This window comes from Haliaeetus albicilla, chromosome 6 (assembly GCF_947461875.1).
Source record: "Haliaeetus albicilla chromosome 6, bHalAlb1.1, whole genome shotgun sequence".
In the NCBI taxonomy this organism is placed as follows: domain Eukaryota; kingdom Metazoa; phylum Chordata; class Aves; order Accipitriformes; family Accipitridae; genus Haliaeetus; species Haliaeetus albicilla.
This window is the reverse complement of record NC_091488.1, coordinates 8013589-8037518: the sequence shown is the minus strand read 5'-3', so window position 1 is coordinate 8037518 and position 23930 is coordinate 8013589. Positions and strand designations below refer to the sequence as shown.

General features: G+C 39.4%; 1 protein-coding gene across 4 annotated transcripts in view; it reads right to left on the bottom strand.

The window, feature by feature from the left end:
• Positions 1–4797: 4797 nt before the first annotated feature.
• Positions 4798–23930, bottom strand: part of PRRG1 (proline rich and Gla domain 1) — a 34624-nt gene continuing 15491 nt past the window's right edge. For 2 of the 4 annotated variants that reach the window (XM_069784916.1, XM_069784917.1), the window contains exons 2-4: positions 20826–20875; positions 16466–16626; positions 4798–8911 (exon numbers count right to left, since the gene is read on the bottom strand). In XM_069784916.1, the coding sequence (XP_069641017.1) occupies positions 8387–8911; positions 16466–16626; positions 20826–20835 (696 nt within the window). In that variant the 5' untranslated portion in view covers positions 20836–20875 and the 3' untranslated portion in view covers positions 4798–8386. Of the gene's footprint in view, positions 8912–16465; positions 16627–20825; positions 20876–22993; positions 23002–23930 lie in introns of those variants that run through there. The other 2 variants (XM_069784918.1, XM_069784919.1) reach the window with 2 other exon arrangements.

Genomic DNA, 23930 nt, shown 5'->3' with positions numbered 1-23930 from the left:
AAAGAAAGGGTTATTGAAATGATGTTGACTATTAGCAAGACAATTATTTGTCATCATCACCAGCACAGAGGAGATGCCAGGTGAAAGGTCCACAGGCTGTACCTGACCGCGAAGACCCGTGTCTGACAGCAAAATGGGCTTTACTGGTCTTCACCCTTTGCCAGCCCTGGCACAGAAGAGCTGCTGGGGAAAGACAGGCCGGAGGGAAGCAAATGTTTTGGCAAGGGGCCTGGCAGGGCATTTTGCATGTGTTTTGCCCCCAAAACAGGAGTCTGAGAGGGGCGTATACCTCTAATGTCACTCTTGGAGAAGCATTTTCAACAATATGGCACAAAAGCTGGTGTAGGAAGTACTGGTGAAGTGAGATGGTTTAGTCAGCCTCATCAAGCTAAACATGTTTTTACACAGCAATCTGGAAATCTCTGGACAAATGAGCAATGTTGGATGGTCTTTTTTCAGCCAAGTTGCTAGGAGACATCACTGGAGTCAATCATATAACCATCAACTACTGCTGCTCAGGAATTTTTTTAATAAACTCTTTTATACTGAAGAGTAATTCAGTGAAGCTAAAAATGCTCATGGGACCACGCCAGTTTTGACAAAAACATGCAACAAAACCTGCACTGGCAGAGACTTTCAGGTTCCAGGTGGAATCTGTGATCCAAAAAGTGTAACGGGAAGGTCACCAGCATACAAAAAAACCCAAGAGGAGCGGCTCAAACCCACACCCTGTGATATCCCTTAACAGAAAAATACCGGTCCGCTTTCCAGCAACCCGTAAGAAGCTAATTAAGTAAATTAAGTCTATGGTAAGTAGTTTAAATTCACTACACGCAGAAATCTGCATATACTATAGGAAATTTCAAGGGATGTTGAAGTGTGAAAAAGATGAAGACTGCTAGCCTAGTCTAATGTGCAAAGCAGCCTAATGCCCTGCAAGGGAGGAAATCCAAGTTCAAATCCTTTCTGCAGGGACGTGGGGGAATGACAAAGTCAGGGCAAGAACCAGCCTTCCTCATGGGCTGGGGGTTGGCTGACAGCCCCAAGCCACCGAGTATTTTGGCACTGGTATCGTGATTTTGTGACCAGTCTTCAGGCTGTGAATTTTGTGCTGATGCAGAACAGTAGATGTTGAAATCTGAAAGCATTGCGCAGGACAGAAAAGCTTTTTCTAAACGCTTCGGACAATGGGGGAGGTGGTAGCATTTTCACAGAGCAGAGCTGCCTGTGTGGAAAGGCTGAAAGGTAACGAAAGTGGTGGCACAAATAGGTGTGAAAAGGGAAACTGAGCTACAAATAACACTTTATAAGGCTAAAAAAATTATCAAAGAGAACATAACATTAGAAATTATTTCCAAAGCTACATTTTTTCTGAAGAATCTGCACAATAAAAATGTCGACATTTGTCCTTTGATATAAGACCATGTGAGATTTTAGGGGGAACAGAACAAGGAGGTATCATTATTCAGCAGTGTTATTAAATAAAGTGCAAAAATCAGTGAGTTAAGAGAAAAAACAAACAAACCCAGAAACAGAAAAACAAAGCACCTAGCTTTTTACCATTACCATATATATCTGACTAAACATCCCTTCATTTTGCAAAAGCTATTAAACTGTTAAAAAAATTCTGGAGCTGAGACTGAGAGTAAAAAAAGTTATGTAAACGTTAGTAACAATTCCTGTAAGTAGTAACAACTCTACTCTGAGTACGGCTTCAGTAGCTTTGCCCCGCGCAGGCTCCACGGAGGCATTACGGTGGGCAAACACATTGTGGACACGGAACCGGTGCCAGTCCCTGGAGACCATTAAGGTCATGCAGATGTTAAAAGCAATGTTTTGTTCTCAGCTACCCCCACGCCTCAAATCTTGGCGAGCACCCACATGCGGAGTACAGAACCTAAAAGGTTACAATATGCTTATTGTGGGCGAATCCCACAGAAGCGTTGTGCTAACTGTCGGGACGACGGACCTTCTCCCAGCCCACGAGTCTCGCTACGCCGGCAGACGTGCCGCAGATCGCCGATGCTGTGCCAAACCCTCTCCGATGCAGCGGGACCGCCCGGGGCAGCAAACTCAGCCTTAGGTTTGGGGTCAGCACTTTTTTTTTTTTTTTTTTTTGCATGGGAGGCAGCTGTTTTCATTTTAAAGTTGGTGTTTACCTTCAACTTTCCCCACTCGTCAGGCGCTTCCACAGAGGAATTTGCTTACTGCTGCCTACGCTACTAGCAAATGAATGTGCAAGTGTGCCCAGCCTTTATTATACTTTTACTAGCACTCTTGAAGTTGTAGGCGAGCTGGAAATGAACCAAAACACAATTTCACGTGGCTGTTGGATGGAAGAAGTACATTTAGAGACACCAACTTAATGTTCAGAAACGTAAGCCCACAAGACTGCATGCAAAAAGGGGATGCTGAGGTGTAAGTATCACTATTGGGAGACACAGCAGGCATCAGCGTGAAACTTTGTGGTTTTATTTAAAACCCGGTGAGGTAGGTACATGTGAAAAATGTAGTCTGACCAACCCTTATGCATGGTTTTTTTTTTCAGAGGGCAGATATCTCATCTTCATCCATCTGCAAGGAAAAAATTATGGTTACAATAGAACCACAAACAGAAAAGCAGACAATACAAAAATGAAAGAAAGAAAAAATAACAGCAATTCTAATAGTAAATGGAAATAAATTACCTGTGATAAGACAGTTTAGGGGTACCAGACAGCAAAAATTTTTGAGCTGGTCACGCCGTCCTTGCTATTCTTTGACAGTATCACTTTTCACAGAAAATCCTGGCAAGAAATGCTGTCTGCAGTGGTTTTAATCTTGGAAATGATCCATGTGTGGTGGCTGCATTAAGACTAGAAGTTAAAAGGCCACAGGTGACAATAACCTCAGGAGCCTCTGACCTATGGAATTGGTCCAGGGTCTGTTCTTTGGGAAAACACATCCTACACCACGGGAAAGGCCAGGGAGGCAGCCTGGTACAGCTTATTCCTTATGCAGAGATTTCATTGCTGGGAGTATTGAAATAAATTTTCTGAGTACTTGTTTCTTGCTTGCTTTAAGCTCCTCAGCTAACCCCAGGAGCCACGCAGGTACGTACAAAGCTTCCACCTGGAGAAGGTAACGGCAGGTCATGCTGAAAGGTTTTGAGTCTTAGATTTTGTTTTTTCTAAGACAGGGGAAAACAGCACAGCAGTCAGGGTGTTTTTACTGCCTGACACACTGAGACAGGATAAGGAAAGAGAACACAGGTCCTAATATTACAGCAAACATTGCTGCAGAGTGCTAAATGGTAAACAAATGCTGCATAATATAGACAGTCAAGAGAATATCAGGCAAGGCCTTTCTTGCACTGACTTGTTACTTAGCATTCAATAACTCACTGTCAAATGAAAAATACAATTACTGGGATCCCACTGCAGAAGAAAAGTGTAGTTCAACTTTCTGGCAAAGCTCAAAGTTCAATTACTCTGTAGCAAATCAAACGCATGTGCAGCAAGCAATGAAATAGTACAGATGTCACCCCACTACTTTCAGCTGAACATGGTTTTTCTTCTTCTTAAAAATCAGCAAGTAGCACTAAGAAATATTTACAAAGTTCGCATTATGCAGAAGATAAAAAGGAACCTATCAGTGTGATTGAGAGTGGCAGAGAACAGCGTTCAGGGCGTACAAAACAATAAATAATGAACGTTAATCACTAGCAACCTGGTGCAATGAGTTGATTTTTATAGACACCAAGATTCAGGATACCAGTTTAACATTATATCCGCCACTTTCAACAGCTAGAAGCCAGGCATGCAGAGGCAATCATGCATTGAATCATGTGCAAACACGTTACCCACTGCTGATGGATGTACAGTCAGGACACTGAACGTGTATGTGCACAGTGAACGCCACTTAACCCAACACAGACTGTTCTGTTTGGATGGCGTTGGTCTGAGCTACACAAATAATAGTTTACCAAGGGGAGCAAGGTGCTACGCTATGCACATAGTGGCTTGGAAAGTCACACGCGCTTTGTTGCTTCAAGTAACTCTTTTTGTACTTTTGTTATGACCAGTACAAAACTGCACTCGTGTTTATGAAACTCTAAGATACGCACCTCCTATCAGGCTTCACTAATGTCTCCAACAGACTCCAGTCATTTGGTAAGCTAGTGAAAAATACCAGGGACATATTATCCTATTTACCAGCACCTGAGCGAGAAAGGATGACAGAAAGGTTGTCTTGACTGGAATGGAGATCTTTAGTTTCCAGCAGGGATCATTAAGCAAGGTTGGCTTTTGGTTTTTTTGTTCGCTATTAATACATCATCCTCAGAGCTGATGCAAAATTTTGCAATCACTGTCTTTCAAATGGCTGAAGCCAACTTTGAAATTAAGTCTTCTGACTTAAACATTTTTGCTACAGTATAGTGTTTCAATCTGCTGTAATAGAGAATAATAGAAATAGAATCATTAAGTTTGGAAAAGACCTCTAAGATCATCAAGTCCAACCATCAATTTCTGCTTTTCCTCTGCCTGTGACTGTTATTTAGCTATGGCTATAATAAATACTTTTTTTTTAAAAATGGAAAATAAACAAATTCACAAATCTGATTAAAACTGAGCCTGAATTTTGAAAGCATATCAAGTCTACCTGCAAACAAGATTATATTTATATTTTAAGGTATCAAAACAATTGATTCACTGCAACTGATTAAGTACATACAAGAATGGAAATGAAAACATTGCTTAAATGCACAAAGTTAATTCTCACTGTAGTTGTGTAGAATTGATATTTTGAAACATTAGAGGCATCTTAAAAAATTTTATTTAGCACATCCAAAAACAAATGTTACAAAAAATTTTCTATAAACATAGGCAAAAATGCTTAAATAGGATAATTTAATGTAAACCAAACCCCTTTAAAATATGCAATACTGTAATCAGAGGTTATTTACATCCGGTGAAGACAGAACAATCTTCACTAAGGCTAAATATCACCTAAGCAAATAATTAAGTTCCATAATTTCTTAAAACAGCGACACTTATATTTAAGTTAGTTTTAGTAGATAAATCATCTCAGTCCTAATACAAGATGAAATTCAATGTTACATTCAGAAGTGGGAAAGGCAGTATCCTGATTATTCATGTCATCAGTCAAGATAGTACTGCATTCAGACTTGCAAAACCTTTAGAGAGGTACAACTATAAATTTATAATATTTATTGCATGACAATGCAATTACAAGATAGGTAGAACAACTAAGTGACCTGGAAAAAAAAAGCTGTATAAAACCCCAGTACAAAAGAAATTTTATTTTTCCATCAGATTAGAAAAGCCAGCCACAAGACTAAACTGTTTTCCCACATTTCAGAAAACAGAACAAAATAATTTGTAATTTGACATTATTCCAACATGGAGAAAGCTGTTCATGTCTTAGAAAAAAAAAAACATTTGGATAACTGTCCCACGCAAGTGTTCTTTAATTATGAAATTTATTCACCAAGACATAAGTTTATAGCCCGCAATGGCTTTCATGCTCGTGTACATGGAAAAGGCATAGCCCAATAAATTCAACTCATAGATCATTTTAGATATTTGGTTGTGGCTTTTTTGGAAAGACAGGCATCATTTTTGCATTGCACATAAAAGTATCTACAGGATACAGCAACATAATCAACTTAGGAGCCAGAAACATAAAACCATTAAAAGTGGTAGTGGAATACAGAGTAATAAGGAAAAAAACAAACGCCAGCTTATCTCTAGACTGCCCATGTTCAAGGGATGATGACAGCTGCTGAATGACTTAATGTGAAATGGGTGATCTCCATGCATTTCCCACAGGAAAGTCTTATATCCAAACAAAAAAAGTGACTGCTAAAACTACTAGCTGTGCTGGCAGGCACAGGAGATGCCAATATGGCATGGACATTGAAACACCAGCTCTTTTTGAGGTGGTTTCTGCACGTTGAGATGAGGCACTTTGTTTTGGTAACATCTGCCTAAAGCAGTATATTAACTGTTGCTCAGTATAAAAGGAGCTTTAACTTCTACAAGTGGCAATTCAGGACACACAAGAGCTAAAACCACTTCAAAAGAAAAGGTCAGACAGTCCAAAAACAAGACCCAGGCAATTCTTACTACAAGTGTCCAAAACATATTGTACTTATCTGCCCAATATCTATTATATAATAAACATAAATAAGAGTTATCTTTTTGACAGCAGTTTGACCTGGAGTTCATATGTTAACTCTTAATACAACTTGCCTCAGCATCTGAAGATCCCCAGTAGACAACTTAGGCAACCTACTCTCTGTCAAAAATGAGAACACAAAATTAATCATAAAATCCTTACTTCATTTGTCAATACATTATACCAAATTCTTACAGAAGTCTGCATATACACACCCATCTTTGACCATACATTTCTTTTCAGCAGCTTTCTGTAAAATTCCTTAGGGAAAAGACGGGCCATGCCCCCATGAGACAGTAGACACCAGCACGCATCTCAGACATTAACAGCAAGGATGGCACTGGCATTTCATTTAGGCTCTTTGGAACAAGATGCAGTTTGGGTTTCCGTTGTAAGAAAGCCAGCATAACACAGTAGTCCTTCAGGGCTAAATACACTTCAATCTGTGCTAATTGATTAGTGGAACACAAAACAATACTGAAGCTAATGCCATGCTACCTACATGTGGGAAGAAAGAAAACTGAAATGAATATTCAGAAGCTAAATCAAGCAATGAACTTTTAAATCAAGCTGGGAAAAAAGAAATCGCCACACTACAGCTTGCACCACCTTAACTACCACCAGCGTCTAAACCAGGTCGTGGAAATTCTGTACAAACCTCTATTCTAACTTGCATCAAGCCTGTCGGAAACCTACATCTCTTCAGCCTCTAAAAGTCACTCTGGACTAATGCTTGGGGCTATGCCTGCGTTGTGTTCTTAGAAATACAACACAGTGGGTCCTCACGGTTCTGCCCTCTGTCAGCTCCGCAGCTCACAGCCGGAGCGAGCAGAGCCAGGCTGGCCACACAACTTCTGGAGCCAGCCTGGACTAACATGCTTCCCAGCAGCTCTTACTCTGATGAGCACCCGTAACCCAAGAGCTGTGAAAAAAAGGCTTGCGTACACTGAGAACGGAGTGCGCCTTAAGAATTCATGTCATGGATAAAAGCACTACACTGATCTTAGAAACAATGAAAAATGTAAGTAGCTTTATTTCTTTATAACATACTGTTAACTTTTGCAACAGAAGCACCTTGTTGGAATGGATAAGCAATAAATGTATTGGTTGTTGAAAAAAGGTATCTATATCCTCTGCAAAGTATTTCCATAGCCACCAATACGAGGTGCCCACATGGTACATGTACATATGCAAGAGGCAAAAGAATATCAGGATTTGAGGAAGGGGTTTTTATTTCGGGGGGGGGGAAGTCACACACCCCGAATGTTCTCCCTTTTTTCCCCTTTTAAAAAGGAAATTAATACCTTTGGGTTTATGTGTTTATGGATAATAGCCTGGTCCCAGTGAAGACTATGATAGGAAGACTATGATCAGGAATTTATCCACTCTTGAGTATAATAGTATTTCATTATTTACCTTTGCATGAACTTTCAAGTTCTAAAGTTAACACATGCACACTTCTCACCTCTAGAATACACATGTACAAACAGATAGGAAAACAGAGAGGAAAGGCAGAACTCGGACAGAAAAGTACACTATTAAATCCACTAATTAGTATCTTGAATTGTTAGCTTCTAAACATTTACAGAATTTTGAGTTCTAATAGCAAAAGCTTTAGAATACACCTCTTCTGCTAGGACTGTGAAATTATTGCTATTATGCCAGCATACTCTTAACGAGATACTGGTTTGAACACAAAGGCATACTGCTCTCAGCCTTCCAAGGGCCCAGGATAGGGTGCAGCATGTAACAAAAACCCAAGTGAGAAAAAGGAACCAACCAGACAAGAGGCGATACTGCAAAATCAGTCCCCTTTAAGTGTAAATAATTATCTAAAATGTTGCTTAAGGATTCCCTACTTCAGGCAATTCTGGCAGTCTGCAGTAAGAAAGGGGAGGGGGATTCCACAAATCTTGTGGGGAATGTGGACAACGTTCTGAATAAAACAAGTGACATCTCTCAAAGCAGAGGGACTTTTGAGAAGTATGACAGAGTACCACGTTTGTACCTGCACTCACTCTCAATACAGATTCCTTAAGACCTGCCGTAGGGGAAAAAAATCCCAAACCCAAAGAACAAGTGAATCTAAAACAAAAGTGAAGTTCATTGTACAAGTCCATTAAATTACAGAAATGCATAATAAGCCAAGATAAAGTGCTACAAAATGATTAGTAATTTTTAAAAAGTCCATAGCATTCTTCTTGCTTTACTTAGTACCGGTGACAACAGGAGATAGTGCAATGGCACTGGCTGAACTGGAATTCACAATGTCTTCGTATTGCGGGGGTGGATCTAAATGTTGTTCAGTTTCACTGCTTCTCACACTGATTTCGCCAGTGGCTTCCTCATATGAAGGAGGAGGATCACAGTTTGAGAGCCTTGTGGATATTGAGTCTGACCGTCCATCCATATAGCTCAGACCTCCTGGAGAAAGCCCACTGACTTCATACATTTCCTCCTGTGGGGAATGAACAATGCTGAGAGGCGGCGGAAGAGGACCTCTGCCATCAGCCACAGCACCATCACCCATTGCTTCGTGGGCTCCCCTATGCACGTACACCGACTGTCTACGCATTTTCTTTTTAAACAGGCATCTCCATATGACAAAAATGACAATGAGGATAACAAAAAGGCCAATGATTAATGGAAATGCAAGGTAAAATGAATACCAGGTATGTCCTGTGTTACTTTCTCCCTGAAGTCCATTTTTGTAGACTTTCCAGAACTCCTTCTAGAAGAGCAAGACAGGATAAGTCAGAAACTATAAGACAGTTAAAAAAAATAATCACTGTAAGCAAGTTGTTTTAAATGAATGAGGAAAAAAAGGCATTTCAAATACTGATGATTAAAATAAGAACTGGTATGGATAAGCACACACAATAAACTTTCAAATTTTCTTCCGATGTGATTAGTGATACAAAAGGGTTTTTGTTTTTTTAAAATCAGCTCCTCACTGCTTTTAAGATTCCTGTGTCTGCACTTAATATTTACAGCAGCACAGACAGGACCAGGTAAAAAATAGTAGTAGTGGTAATAATAATAATAAAAAAATCTAATCAGCATGCACATCAACCCTCTGGTGGATCAAAATTTTTCAGCACCACTCAAGGGAAAAGTTAGTGTTTTGTTCATCTGTTTTAAAATTGTAAGAATATACTAATACAATTTGACAGGGAAATACTGTTTCGGAATGACAGACCATTTTGGCAAAGCACAACTATGTTGTACTGTCATCTCATAATTTAGACTTCCCCCACCATGTGGCTCATAAAGCAATCGTTGTCAGCTTAGTTTGAGTTGATTCATACCCTCTGTTTATAGTTAAAAATAGCTCCAGCACTATGAGAATATTACACAGCTTATTATATTCTAGATTTTTTGACAGCACAGCTACAGATAAATGGAACAAAGTGAAAAGTGAAAATATGAACAAGTGAAAACAAAGATGAAGGGGGATACCAGTACTTGAAAGTACTCTTTGCTATATTAATATGCACACGCAAGAGCACAAAGATCATGTCGCCATCCAATTCTCTCTGCTGTGAATGCTATGAAAAAAACAGTACAAAGGAAAACATACCCTGCCTCAAAAAAGTAGTCATCCTCACCTGTAGCATAGGGTTTCTCCTACTAAGAAACACTTCCACTGTACTGGGGTTTATAGTCATGTATAATTTAAGAAAAAAATAATTACCTCCATCCCACCAAATCCATGCCAGAAACTCTGAACTCTTTAGTTTTCTTTAAAAATGCAGAGACCCGGCCCATTCACACTCATGCCAGCATTTATTTTAAATGATAGCACACATCTAACATGCAAGTATTTATAAAATAGTCACCAGGAAAAATGGATGTCATTGCTCAGTTATTAGTAAACGAGATGCTCAGGCTGCAGACTGACTGACTTTGTGCAGACAAATCAGATCCATCAATTCTTTTAGTTCAGGACTGCTGCCACATGATCAGCATTAAACAGATAATGCCACCAAACTTATCTCAGAGGCAGCTTGGGTCCAGAAGCAGCATGGCCCCTCTAGTGTGGAGGCTGTTTGCCCTGTGCGAAGCCAGGACCAGGACACCATGGGCAAAACACATGCTCGCAATGCTTCTGGATCAGAATTTACTAAGGTTAAGAGCAATGCCATGTGCATGAAACAACTGGCTATCCTGTACATTTTCTTTTTTAAAAAATAAATTCAGTTGTTCTTAGCCCTATACTCAGTACAAGTTCCCCCCCCCCCCAAAGTCTTAATTCCTACAGCAACCCAGGATCAGGCATTTTTCCTAAATTCCAAGGCTTGACATCACAAGCAGGTCATCACAGTGCTGCTCTTTGATGTGAACCCAGGTACAAATCGTATAAGCTAAGTCAGGTAGCATTGGCTTCAAAGCAAGCAAGTCTCTGCAAAAGCCTTCCTTGATGCATTGTTCCACAGTGAACTCCAGATCAACTGTGCTGACTTCAGAAAAACATATTTGAGGGGGGAAACTAACATTTAAAAACTGGCATTAGCTGCACAGCTGAGGACTTTTGGGATCTCTGCATGATAAAACCCAACAAACCCAAAACCAGACAAAACCAAAAACCTCACCTCTCCCCACCAGATCACCAGGCAATTAAGAAGATCTGTTACCTATTACCTTTCCATCTGGTTTGAATACAAGTAACTAGATTCTTTAGTGGAATAAATATATTGTCAACTAAAAAAGCTGGTAAGGATTCATTAGAATTATTAAATGCTACTGTCTGTACTGGAACCAAACTTCCCACTTCACTGTTCTGTGGCCTCAACAGCAGCAAAGGAATAAAATGGTGCAGTGTTTGTTTTTGAGGCCAAAGTTGCAAAGATTTACTGAAAGTCATCAAATATACTGCGCAAGGATGTATCGTTTTAAAGACTCTGTGGAGGAGAAAGGTAGATTTGATGAAAAAGAAGAAATCACACTTTTCCCCTAGTAATATATTTTGTGTTGCAGACTGCAGAGGAAATGCACCTTCTCCAATGGAAGGGTAGTAAGTTGTGACTGGTATTTTAGTACTGTTTCCATGTTACTTCTAGCTCAGCTCTATCTGCTGGAGAAAAGGTCTCTGTACCTTCTTCAGAAAGCTGAAATACCAGCATCTGTCCTTGTCACTCTGCAACACGGCATAGCAGCAGAAAAGCTGTTTTCCCAGAGTGGCAGGCAATTAGTTCAGAATAGGGTGCGTGGCTGTGGGGGATGTTCAAGTTGATGGTGTGACCATACAGGTGCATAAAGAGCTTAAGAGTTTAAACTGCCTTAAGGATGAAAGTAGTTTAATGTCCACTTTCATTTACATGCTAGACAAAGGAAATAAATTCCAAGACAGTTTAGACACACACACCCATGTCAAAAATTACAGTGCTTCAGATCTAAGGTTATCTTACAGAGACAGAAGAATAAAGTTCTGCACACAGGTGAAAGAAACACTTGTTTCATCATTTAAAAAAAATAATCTTTCTTTATATTTTCCTCTTTGGAAAAAAACCCCCAACCCCACAAAAATCCACCAACGAAAAACATACTAGTACTAGACCTCAGGTTTCCAGCTTGTATTTTTGCAAGCCAAATCTCAAAGAGAAGCACAAAGACTGTTAGTTTCAGACTGATGGAACTGACAGGAACTGCAGGAAACTAATACTTCAGGTTCAAGTTGCACAGCTGCCAAGCAGCTCCCCCTCTGCTCTGTCATCCCACAGCTACACTGCACTGTAAAGTGAAGGCACAGGAGGAGGACAAGCCACCTGGCCAAAGTCAAATCATGCCCAACAAAACCGCAGAGAACTTGGATGAATTTGCACAGTGTGAGGATTTGTACAAAGTGCTATGAAAATACCCAAGAAGCGGAAAATACTGAAAACCTAGGAAACAGCTGTAGAACTCAGAGAGAAAGTTAAAGAGTAATTCAAAAGTTGGAAAACTAACACCACAAACATCCCATCCGCAGCTGCTGGTCTCTTAAAACAACAACAAAAAGGACTTTCTTACTACTCAACAAAATTAACACTCCAGTAATAATTTATCCTTGAGTGCTGTACGGCTGGGAATACCAGGCGTATATGCCTTAAAAGGCTGAAACACTAAGTTAAGCAAGCCACAGAATCAGATAACTGCAGTGGAAAAGACTTAGAAAACATCTAATGTATATTCCTGCTAAGAACTACTTTTCTGAATGTCCCTTACTGCTTTGGCAAATCCAGTTTGAAATAATCAAAAGGAATTCTCAAGGGCATCCCACACAAAGACAGTTATGGCCAATTTGCCAGAATTTTGTTTCCCTTTTATTTCTAATACTTCTCAGAACAGTCAGCATCAGTCAACTGGATCTGAACGCTGCATCAAATAAGGGATCCACATGAAAGTTAAGAGACTCGCACCCTGCTGAGAATTTCAGCTGAGGCCTTTACTACATTTGGCAGCATCGTCAGCCTCAAATGATTCTTGGTCAATTGTCTGACTTGTTTTAAAGGTGGACTAATAATATACCACTCAGAAGACTGCTTGATATTCAGTAGGCAGAGGATGCAAACAAAGCAATAATGGGAAGTGAGTGTACCTACTACACCATTTTCTTCTGGTGTGCCCTCAGTTTCAGTTGGCAGGAAAAGATTCACCTCTTCTCTTCTGGGTATTTATCCAGCATCCATAATTAGAAATAGACTGATGCTAGAAGTCTTACTTGATCACATCATTTTAGATGTCGTGCTGACAAGTTTTGAGTTGCTTGCTAAGCTTTTTAATAGTTTGTTTGTTTGTTTTGCTAGAATAGAGCTATATAAAGAATCTTGCAATCTGTGACTTCTAGCTTTTAAAATCTTCATGCAGTATAATTTAAAAAAAAAGAATTAATGGAAATAAAATTAACATCAGTGCTTCAATCGCACAGTAACCTTTAAACAAATCTTTGAGTCTCCCAACAACCTTTGACAACTGACCAGTGACCACATACAGTGCTGCCTGCAGGCTACAGGTACTACAAATAAACAGCTTTACTAGATCAGACCTAGGGTTCACCTAATCTGTTACCTTTTCTCTGACAACAATCATTAAGAGACTGCCGAAAGCAGAGTTCAAACACAAGCAGGCAGCGATACTCTCCCAGCTTCCACGTATTTGTACTTCAAGACTTCTGTTAGGCAAAGCTGACCCCTTTTATTCAGTAGTTCCAGATCGATTTATCTTCCATTCATTTATATTGTTGTTCTCTGAACCTATATGAGGTTTTAAGATCCGAGACATCCTGCGGCAAGGCAGTCCACAGTTCTATTATCTGTGGTGAGAAGAGATAATTCTGTTTGCTTTGAACCTCTACCTTCTAGTTTCCTTTGAGGTCCTCTCAGCTCCCCTGTCTGTCAGAAGGATGGCAAGTGACTGACCTCAGTTCAATGTTCATGCTCCTCACAAACATCATCACATATTCCCTGATTTAACTCTTTTCCGATCTATTGTTACAGAAGTCTTTTCATATCTTTGGTCAACTGCCACACTTTGTTGGTTCTCTGGTCTTTCCTCAGCTACTAATTTCCCTTTTAGGAGATAGGGAGATCAGATCTGTACACAACACATTCAAGATGCAGGTGCGCAATGACATAATTATTTTCTCCACTTTGATCCCTATTCCTTTCTTTGGATTCTTAGCACTCAGGTTTTGCTTTTGACTGCTGAGCATTAAATTCAAGTCTTCATAGATTCAAATTCAGATCTTGTTCCCGAGTTCAGTTCAGAGCCCATCATATATATAATGAATGTTCCCTTTTCCCCCCCGCACACATTACATTTGTCAACGCTGAATTTCATATTCTACTTTATCCACAAAGTCCCGCAAATTCTTCCCTGTTGGCTCTAGCCTTACTAACATAATAGTATTATCTTTATAATTAACTTTATTTTTTTAAATAATAATTCTGAACCTATCAAAATCCCCAAGCCTACACCATATTAAAGGCATTCAATATTTCCATGACAGCTATGCATGTACACTTAACATACACAATGCTAACTTCCAAGAAAAACTCATGCATCAAAAATAACTTGAGGGAACTTCTTGATATTATTTTAATATTACAAATCTGGGTGTTGCATACCTCCCCGGAAGACTGCAGAAAAACAAAGAACCAAGTGGACAAGATAAAAAATACAAAGAGAGAGATTACACAAAACAAAGTTACCATGAGATAAATAAGCTACAGACCCAATTCAAATCCAGTCTATTTATACTATGATATCATTGCATCTTTGTTTACTCTAAACATACTGTATCATGATCCTAGCGTACTGCATCCGTTTCCTTCCCCTGGGACACAGAAGTTAAGTCTTACTAAGTGGCTGTAAGGATGAATACTGCTGGGGGACAATGGACTAAATAAAGCCTAAGTAAATGAGGCTGGTCAGGCACGACTGCACATTAGTAGAGCCTGGCCCATTAACAAGCTACCAACAACAGAATAAAACAGCTAGGCAAAAAGGACAGAGTAGCAGAAATGGATAAAAGGCCAGGACCTTATTGGGAGCTCCTTCTCCACTATGACACAAAGGTTGTGGCAAGAGCGGAAATGTAACTATTTCTATTTTATTATTTCCCAAACAGCTCTGCAAGGGAAATGCTATCTACCAAAACAAAATGTTCCTAAATGGGGCAAAAGAAGCTGGAAGTGAAAAGCAACATGTTTTGGCTACACTTTGTCTTGTGACTTGAACTTCTTGTGCTACTTAAGCAAAAGTGATATTGTGTTAGAATTTTACACAAGCTGTGTCATTGTACACACTATTCTTAATTACACAATGAGCTATCATTAGGAATGGCCACACCAAGCCAAGTTTGGGAGGTAAAAAACATGTGTGTGCATGCATTTTAAACCTTCAGAAAGAAGAAGCTTTGAAGAGACACTGCATGTTCTACTACTTCATTTTAATAAATCAGAAAGTTCTCATTCCAGCCTTATCCATCTCCCCAGGTATGACCTCCAACAAAAAGATGCCAAGAACTTAAAACGTTCAGCACGCTTTTACACATCGCTATTTTTTGATGTGGAGCTCAGCCACTGAACAGTGGAATGCATCACCTGTGCAAATTCTGGAAGAAATCTGAAATGCCCCGTGCCACTTCACCCATTAACCCACTGGCCTTGCAAGTACAATCTGCCTGTGCAAAAACACATGAGGGATAGAAGGTTTTTTTGAACATAGGTTTTCTGACTCACATTTTCTAGCACCTGTTTTTCCTCTTTAGATTCATCCTCAAATTCAGCCCTAATTTCAGCCATGTCTGTCTTGAATTTAAAAAAAAAAAAAATTTCTCGATTGTATTGCATTAAATAGGTCAGATGCCACCAAGAAAAACGTGTGTGCTGTTTTTACTTGTTGGGAAGCAATATAAGATATGTTGGGTATGATGTGCAGCTATTGCTTGCAGAGCCATTAGCCCACAAGCTTCTTTTAATTAGAGGAGCCAACAGAATTATGCAACAACTCTGTGTGGGCCGTATCTGCTTCATTCCCATCAAGTTAATGCATCACTGCCCTTGCATAACACATGGTAGCACTGAGATTATTGCGCTTTCCATGTTTTAGATCATGGGGGCTTGCAGATTTTAGCCTGAAGAAGGCCACTAGTCTTTCCTTATTTTTAGACTATTAATAGTCTGGGCACTGAACACTTTGGCCAGCTACACCAGCACCCGGGATTCAAAGGCGTATTTTAAGTGGAAAGCTTTTTGAGTTGCTCACTCATTTTATGTGAACATATTCAATAAACAAGTTATTCCAGAAAGAGTAAGATAAGTGAAGACTTGTGCCCTTTGCTTCTATATATTCCCCATAACAGTCCCAATCCCATAAATTCTTCCAAGACAACTGCATTTATAATATCCAGGTCAGACTGGTGTGTGATGACAGGAGAACGAGTACCTAGGCTATTTAGGTAAATAGTGCTGCCAAACAGATGACAGTTTTGCCCACCTTTTCTCAAGTGGAGGTATTAATTCATGTTCCTTTTCTTCCCAGTTGTCAATTTTCACAATACTTATGAGCATAATTACCTTTGAGACTTCCACCCCTTTCAAATTCAGTTTAAGTGGGACGAAGGATTCAAAAGTTATTGCTGTGCAGTCTATCCATCTCCACTGTACACCTTATTTGCTTAAATAAACAGGTCAAAAAGAAAAACTAATCTAATGTAATGCTGGAAAACACACATGCATTCAGCACACCCAAAAATTTAGTATCAGTACACCCCACTCATCTTTAAATACACACCAAAACATACCGTTTTTTCCTCATTTTCAAATGCTTCTCTTGCTTCTTCATAGCTACAGATTTCTTCTTTGCATTCATGTTCTATGTCACCTTGCTTTAATTCTTCCAGAAATGTGTTGGCTCTCGGGTATCTTTTTAACACAGAGTTGGCTTTGTCCCCTGTTAAGAACACTGAATAAAAGGAGAGACAACAAAGGTCACTTCTAAAATAGATATCCAAAACCTCACGCCAAAATCACTCAAAGAAAATGTGCTTTTAAGAAATAAAGAGCTTTTTCAAAGTCTTCCCCTTTATTTAATATGATAAAAGGCCTCTCCTAGTTTTGTTCACTATTGTAAGTAGTTGGGCCTACAATTTCAGTAGTTATTGCTATAACTTCATAAATGCAATGGACCTCAATTCAGCATCACAGTCATGTACGCTTAAACAAGATTGAAGCCAGTGCCTAAGAAGAGTGCTCAGAAGAGACAGGCACATGCTCAGCTCAAGCGACTTCTTAAACTAAGATAACACAGAACAAACAAATCCTGCTTGTGAACATCCAAAAAGATATTTGCAACTGCCTGAGGGCATCACAGCCAGAATGCTCTGAAGTTTTTGATATAAATATTTATGAATATTACCCAGAGTCACACACACCAGAACAGCTGGATTTATCAAAGTTTAAGTCTATAAGTTTTCTTAAGCAACTTTGAAGCAGACTTGCTCCCTTCACTCAAGAAATCTCAACCATGAAATACTGACACTTTTGGGGGTGTGTGGGGGAAGTAGCCTCTTTCTACTTTCTTAAATCATACACAGAACCTTGCTTTATTTGATGAATCAAATAAAACAAGCCCAAAAGGCAACCAACGTTCTGACACACGTATTCTTTATTTGCTTTCCTTACTTTTCTGTTCAATGAAAAGAGCTAGAAGCAACCTCTTTTCTTCTGATGTTCCAGCTTTCCCTCAAATTCCCTGACGCAATGATTTTTACAGTAATATGCAGCAACCGGAACACTCCAAAATCCAGCAGACTTAATTACCCAGGAGGTATACGTACAGTATTTCAGGTCAGAAAGCAAGAACATCGTGTCAGTGCAACACTGTTCTTGGGCTCTCACTGCCAGCAAGAGGGGCTAATTATTCAATGCACTGGCATACTAATGCACTCATGCCACTTTCCTGACCTATGCGATCATTTCTACATTGGTTCATTTACAGCTAGTCTGTGAGCGCCGATTTGCTATGAAGACAAACTGTCATTGTCTGCTGAAGGACAGAGACTGACTGATTTAAGCAATGATTTATCTATAATTTTATATGAATCAGTTTGCGGGGTTTTTTTCCTTAATCATCTGATTTTGAATTTTAAAAAAGGACGGCAGCAAGTCTAAAAAGATGATCACTATGCTTTTGCTTTAGATAGATGTGGTGGCATTTTTCAGCAATGAGGCTACTACCATAATTAGGCTGATCTACATTCATTTCATTTTGTTTAGTCTCTGTGGTATTCTTTGGTCTAAATTGTTAGACAGTCATCTTCCTTTTGCAAAGGATTAAATGAAGATTTGAAGATTAAGCTCCAAAACACCAGTCACGCCTATACTTTCAGTTGAATACATGTGGTATGTACATGCACCACACTAATTACACTATTCATGGTGTTGCCAGAGGTTCAGTGCATACAACTCTGCAACTGTACCTATTGCAATTTTGGTTTTCTACAGCACCACAGGTAAGCACATGGGCATCTCCTATTGTGTAAGTTCACTGACTAAATAACGTAGAAATTAATATTCAAAAATCTCTTCAAAAAGGAAAGAAAAAAAACGGATGGCTTCTTTCCATTTCCCACACAATTCTTCTGACTCCCCTCTAGGCCTGAAGAACTTGGTTTCTTTCAACATGCCCCAGTGATCACCTAAACATAATGAGCTGAAGGACTTGTCCACATCAGGAAGCCAGCATGTAACCACGCATGGGGAGTGACTGCCAGTGCTCTACCTACTTCTCACCAGCTCCTCCTGTGGGCATTCCTGAAGCAGAACAACCTACAGCCCAGACTCTCTTAAGAGTCCCCATATGTGGAGTCACCGAAGAGTAGATAATGCACTATAAATCAAGTTTCCCTTCCTTCAGCAGATAAAACCTAGGGAATTTCATTTCACAGCTGGAATCCATCCCTGAAAAGAGCAATAAGAGAAACTACGACAGCCTTGTACTGGATGCAGAGGGAAAAGAAATACAGAGGAAAACGCAGGTAGCTGAAAATACCCTGATTTAAAGGTTCTGGCTCCCAGAAACAGTATACAAATCTTTGTTTCTGCATGCACTTTCCAATTTACCAAAGCAGCAAACTGACAAAAAAGGTTTAAAAACTGGTATGTTATGGAATATTGCATTTGATACACATTGGGATGAGTTTCTAGGTAATAGGTTAGTTTTCCAAAAAGAGCTAAGCATACATATCTGCATCAAAACGCATTGATGAAGAACAGCAAAACATTAAAATAATTCAATATTCAAGAGTGGCCAATATATGACTATCTAAAAAACCCAACTCTTTATTTAGCAATTCGTATTCAGAAAGTCTCTCTCTTCTCTCACAATACAGTATAGAAAATGCATACATCACAGGCAAAAAAGCCCGCTGAGGAAAATAAACCACACCCCATATTAATTCTGAATCTATCTGATAAATAATGATCTATGTTAATCCAGACCAGGAATAGCTTTTGACACTGCAAGGCTGGAAAAAATGAAGTATATTAATTTTTTTGCTTTGATTTGACATTTTTAGAGCTCTGCACACTCCTAGTGACTTTGAATCCTATTGAGAAGTCAATACAAATGTACCAAGGAAACATAAAAACATACACTGATCCAAGCAATCTTGATGGAGATACTGACTGAAATACAGTGTTTTAATGAGAATCAGTCATTGCCTGATGAATCCTGTAAAAAGAGATAATGGAACTATATTGCAGAAACCACTTTGACTGCTTAGTATTCCAGGACCATCACCATGTAGACATTTAATTGCATAGGTGTAAAAAAACCTGCTTTGTGTTGGATGACCACCTAGCCAAGCCACAGTGTGGCTGAATTCACTACAGCTGTTACTATGGAGCTGAAGATAATCAGGGAGGAACTGCACGTGGCAAGAATAATGAAGCAAGATAAAACTTACTTTTTCACTTTGTCAAGAAGATTAACTAGCAAATACAAGATAAAGGAAAAATCAAAACGATGACTTTGGCGTTATGTAACATAGACACAGAAACAAATATCTGAAGTCTCTTCCTCTCACAATTTTTCTAGAATATAGATGAAGATATAAAACTATCAAATTTAATGCATTTGAATACATGTTTATTTCTTCAGACATGCTTGTGCTCTGTGTGTAGCTGTAATACTTGGCTTTTAGCAAGTCTTTATGCATCAGAAAGGTACAAAGAAAATCACTCCAAAGTTTTAGTTTCATTTATTATTGAAGAGAGTAATACAGTCAGATCAATGTATTATATGTTCTCCGGAAAACCTGGGTGCGATCATAATAGTGAATAGATACTCTAGCAAGGCGAAATTCAATCAGAATCAGAGACAGGCAAGGACACAAGAGGATATATACATCTCATCCTGCCAGCTGAAACTGTCACAGGCAAAGAAAATAGGCTTCAGGTCTTTAGTGACAGAAGGAGCAGGGAGCAGCAGCAGCATGGGAGAAGTACTGAGACACAGAAGTGTTGCCAAAGCAAATCCCAGGGCATTCTGGACACCAAAACCAGCTCTACTGAGACCATTATTGAGGCTTCCTTTTTCTGACTCCTTACCAACACCCAAGCAGATTAAAACCACCACTAAATACTAGAAATGAACAATTTTAAATTCGAAGCTGCAGCTACTGATAAATTTGAATCTTTCTGCAGGTGATCTTAATAAAACTATTTGGTTTGCACAGTGCAGAAGGGAGAAAAAGAATTTTGAGCATTTACTTAGGAAGCTTAAAAAGTGACTTCTGCTCTGAGAACCTGGAGTTACTGGGACAAGCGTAAAAACAGTTGAAACTAAAGTACTCAAGGCTGGAAATTCAGCTCTGTGGTCTTCATTCTGCAGCCAGCTTTCAAAGGTCCACAAATGAGTCTGTGATGATTATTATGCTCTGCATATAATACCTCTGTCAGAACAGTAGTATGATTCCAGTTCAGTTTAGCGTGGGCAAAGATCTGCACCGCATGTAACACCAAACCCAGTTCAATAGCAGAGGACATTTTTTGCACAAACTGACTGGGATTTTGAGCAAAGGACAGTTTTGTGGTGTGTTAATGCCCACTTGATAGCGGATAATAAAGAATGCACACTCATTACTAAGTTAACAAACTTACCACTATCCATGATGATTACTGTCAAGGCAGGGAACTTGCAAATACCAAGTCTGTAAACAAAAGAGGAAACATCTGGTTGAGTTTGTGAATTACCATGAACTTGGAAAAGTTTCTCTTGATTCCCAAGTAGTGTTACAAATATATCAGTGTTGGAAACCCCATGACCAAGATTAATCCCTCTTTTGAGCTGTACGGCTACCACATGCAGACTAATTTCAGTAGTATAGGAATACTGTCCAAAAAAAGATAACTCTTGTGAAATGGTGAATACTTTAATCTCTTTCAAAGCTTTCCATATTTAGAAAATGCAAAAATGCTAATATAAAATAGAAGGTGTGTATCATTTTAAACAAATCTGCAACCTCTGTTTTACCTAACTGAACTTGAAAGGCATTGCATTCTCCACTGTAATTACTTATACCTTATCTAAGACTTAAATTCACTCTGCAAAGATCATCAAGTCAACTCGTTATCTTTAGTCTATGGATCAGATTTTGTGAAATCAGAATGAACACATGCAAATCCATTCAGAGTCTGCTACTGATTAAAACAGAATGGCTGCATAAAGTTCAAGGGCAGAACAAGACCTGTGATTTGGTGAAGGAACTTGCAATACATGTGAGGATCCCAACCTGCCCTACAAGAACTTACATGTACTTTATACCTCATCTTGGAAAGAGAACAGACAAGAGATGCTCTCAGTCAAGAAAGTGCCTGAAGCTCATTGCACCCACCAGGAAGAAAGCCAAGAAGAACTGCAACTGAAGGCAGCAAGAGTAGTTTGAGGGACTGTTTTCAGTTTCTTAGAGTCGTCGTTAGTATGAGAAAAGTTAAGAAAATAAAAGCTTTCAGGAAAGTAGGAGAAAGGTGCAGCTGTCTAACCAAGTTGGTACAACACCACAAGGTTAAAGGTTTTTTTACTAATAAATTACCTACTCCTAAAGGTTAGCATTAGTTCTACTTCAGAGGCCAGGTTACACATCAACATATCATACCACACTAATGTCCTTACTCTCCATAAAACCAAAACCTCATAAGCAAACCTCTCTGTAAAAATGTTACAGCTATGCACAAAGTTTGGCCGTAGCTACTGTGATAAACAAAGAGGGAAAGTTAACACTTCCAGCACGGCCCATCCACCACTGTAATTCATCATGGAAGAGCAGACTGCAGTACTTGTAAGGACTGCTCCTGAAATGAATGGAGCTCTATAAAGGCATCCCAGTCTGCTGACAAGATTGTAGGATTGGGACTGCAAGACATGTAGGATGGAGGAATAAACTGATATTAAAGCAAGTTCATCAAATCTCTGTAAAGGCAAATAAACAGCAGATATTAAAGCACTCAGATCTCACCACCATGGTATTTAGCTTTTCATTACTAAGTATTGTAGGGTAACAGAAGCAGAGGGCTTAAAAAAAATTCTTCAGAATATATATAACCTCTTTTAATAACCTGAATTTTTCTTAGCAGACTGCTCTATGCAAAGACAAAACTGCCTTTGCCACTTGCTTCTTGAATAAAATTAAAATTAGTGTAGTTTTCTGGGTAGTCACATTGTTACAACTCAAATATCTGTGCTGAAGAAATTGCCAAGCTTTTAATAATAAACAGGTCACAAAAAAAATTTGGCTACTGGTGTAACTATTCTCTTCATCTGTTGCATCATGAGTTTCTTTTGCCCTTTATGACCACCAGTTTCAGGTGGCTTCTTTTGCAACAGCACCTCAAATAAGATTCACAGCAATACAAGAGCAAGACCCATGAGTGCTCACTTGCTCTGTTGAGCAGAATACAGTGCATGAAACACACCTTGCAAGGCTTCTCATCTCTAATGGGGATGTTTTTCTGCATTAAATTTCAGTTAGTGTTTAATATTTCACCCTTTTAACAAATAACTTGGGTGTGGATTTCAACAACATAAAAAAAAAAAGCAAGCAGAACACACACATCCACATCCATGCTCACTGAGTCACAACTAGACGGCTCTGCCTACTGGGAACTGTGGCAGAAACAAGGGGACTAACATGCCTCTTCCCTGCTATGGGACATTTTCCACCAGGAGCAGAGTGTGACACTGCCTAGGCGTGCAGTGCCGCCTTGGAACCTGGCACCAGGTGCTTGGTACATCATGATTTTTGGGAACAAACCTCAGAATACTGACATACACAGACTGGGAAACAGGAAAACCTGTGGAGGAAGAGAAGAAAACAAAACACAAAAGGAAAAACACCTTTTATTTTCCTCAGTGGAAATTGAGGCAAGTATATTACGAGCTAGTGACAAAATAAAGATTTGCTGAATTGGCAGCAAAACGCAAATTACATTTCTCTTCACCCTTCCTTCACTACAAAAGGAACCAGTGTGCCCTTCTCCATGAAATGTCAAATACAGCTTTCCAGCGGCTGTGGTGTAGAAACTTCCCTTCAACAATCTATGTTAGATTCTTACAGCAATTAAGAGTATTCAGAGATCCCTGGAACTAATTATGTCCATTTTCCTACAAATGTGTGTCTTTTTTTATGCTCCCCTGCCTTCCCTCTTTGTATCTCCCCAAACTTCTTCATTTCCAAGCTCTCACAAAACATAGCTAGCTTCGTGCTATGACACCCAAATACCTACCGGGCAAGAGGTTGACTGAGGACACAGGCAATGGTTGCCCTGCCACATTGCCACATGGCCAATGGTTGCCATGGACATTACACTCACAGAACAGACTCTCCCACTGCAGAGGAACTGCTTGGGTCTTGGCTCTCTACTTCACCGCCCCTTCCCCTAAAGGGAAGGAGCTTAATTATATTTTGGTCTTCTACTCTCCGACAGTCTTGTTTCAAATTGGCTAAATAGTTCACAGGTTGTTTGGATGAAGGGATCAAACACAAACAAGTACATACATCTTTTTTTAGCTTCATAAACTAGCTAATAAAACTGAAGAGGGCTGGCAACACTACAGGAACATCTTGACTTGCTACTGACTCATTTATTCCTCTACCCAACTCTTTATTTAGTTTCCTGCTTTCAAGTCTTCATGAACCTTACTGAAGGCTAGGGTGGTCCTATGGCGTCAGAGCAATGTTTTTCATATATATACACAAATGCAAGAAC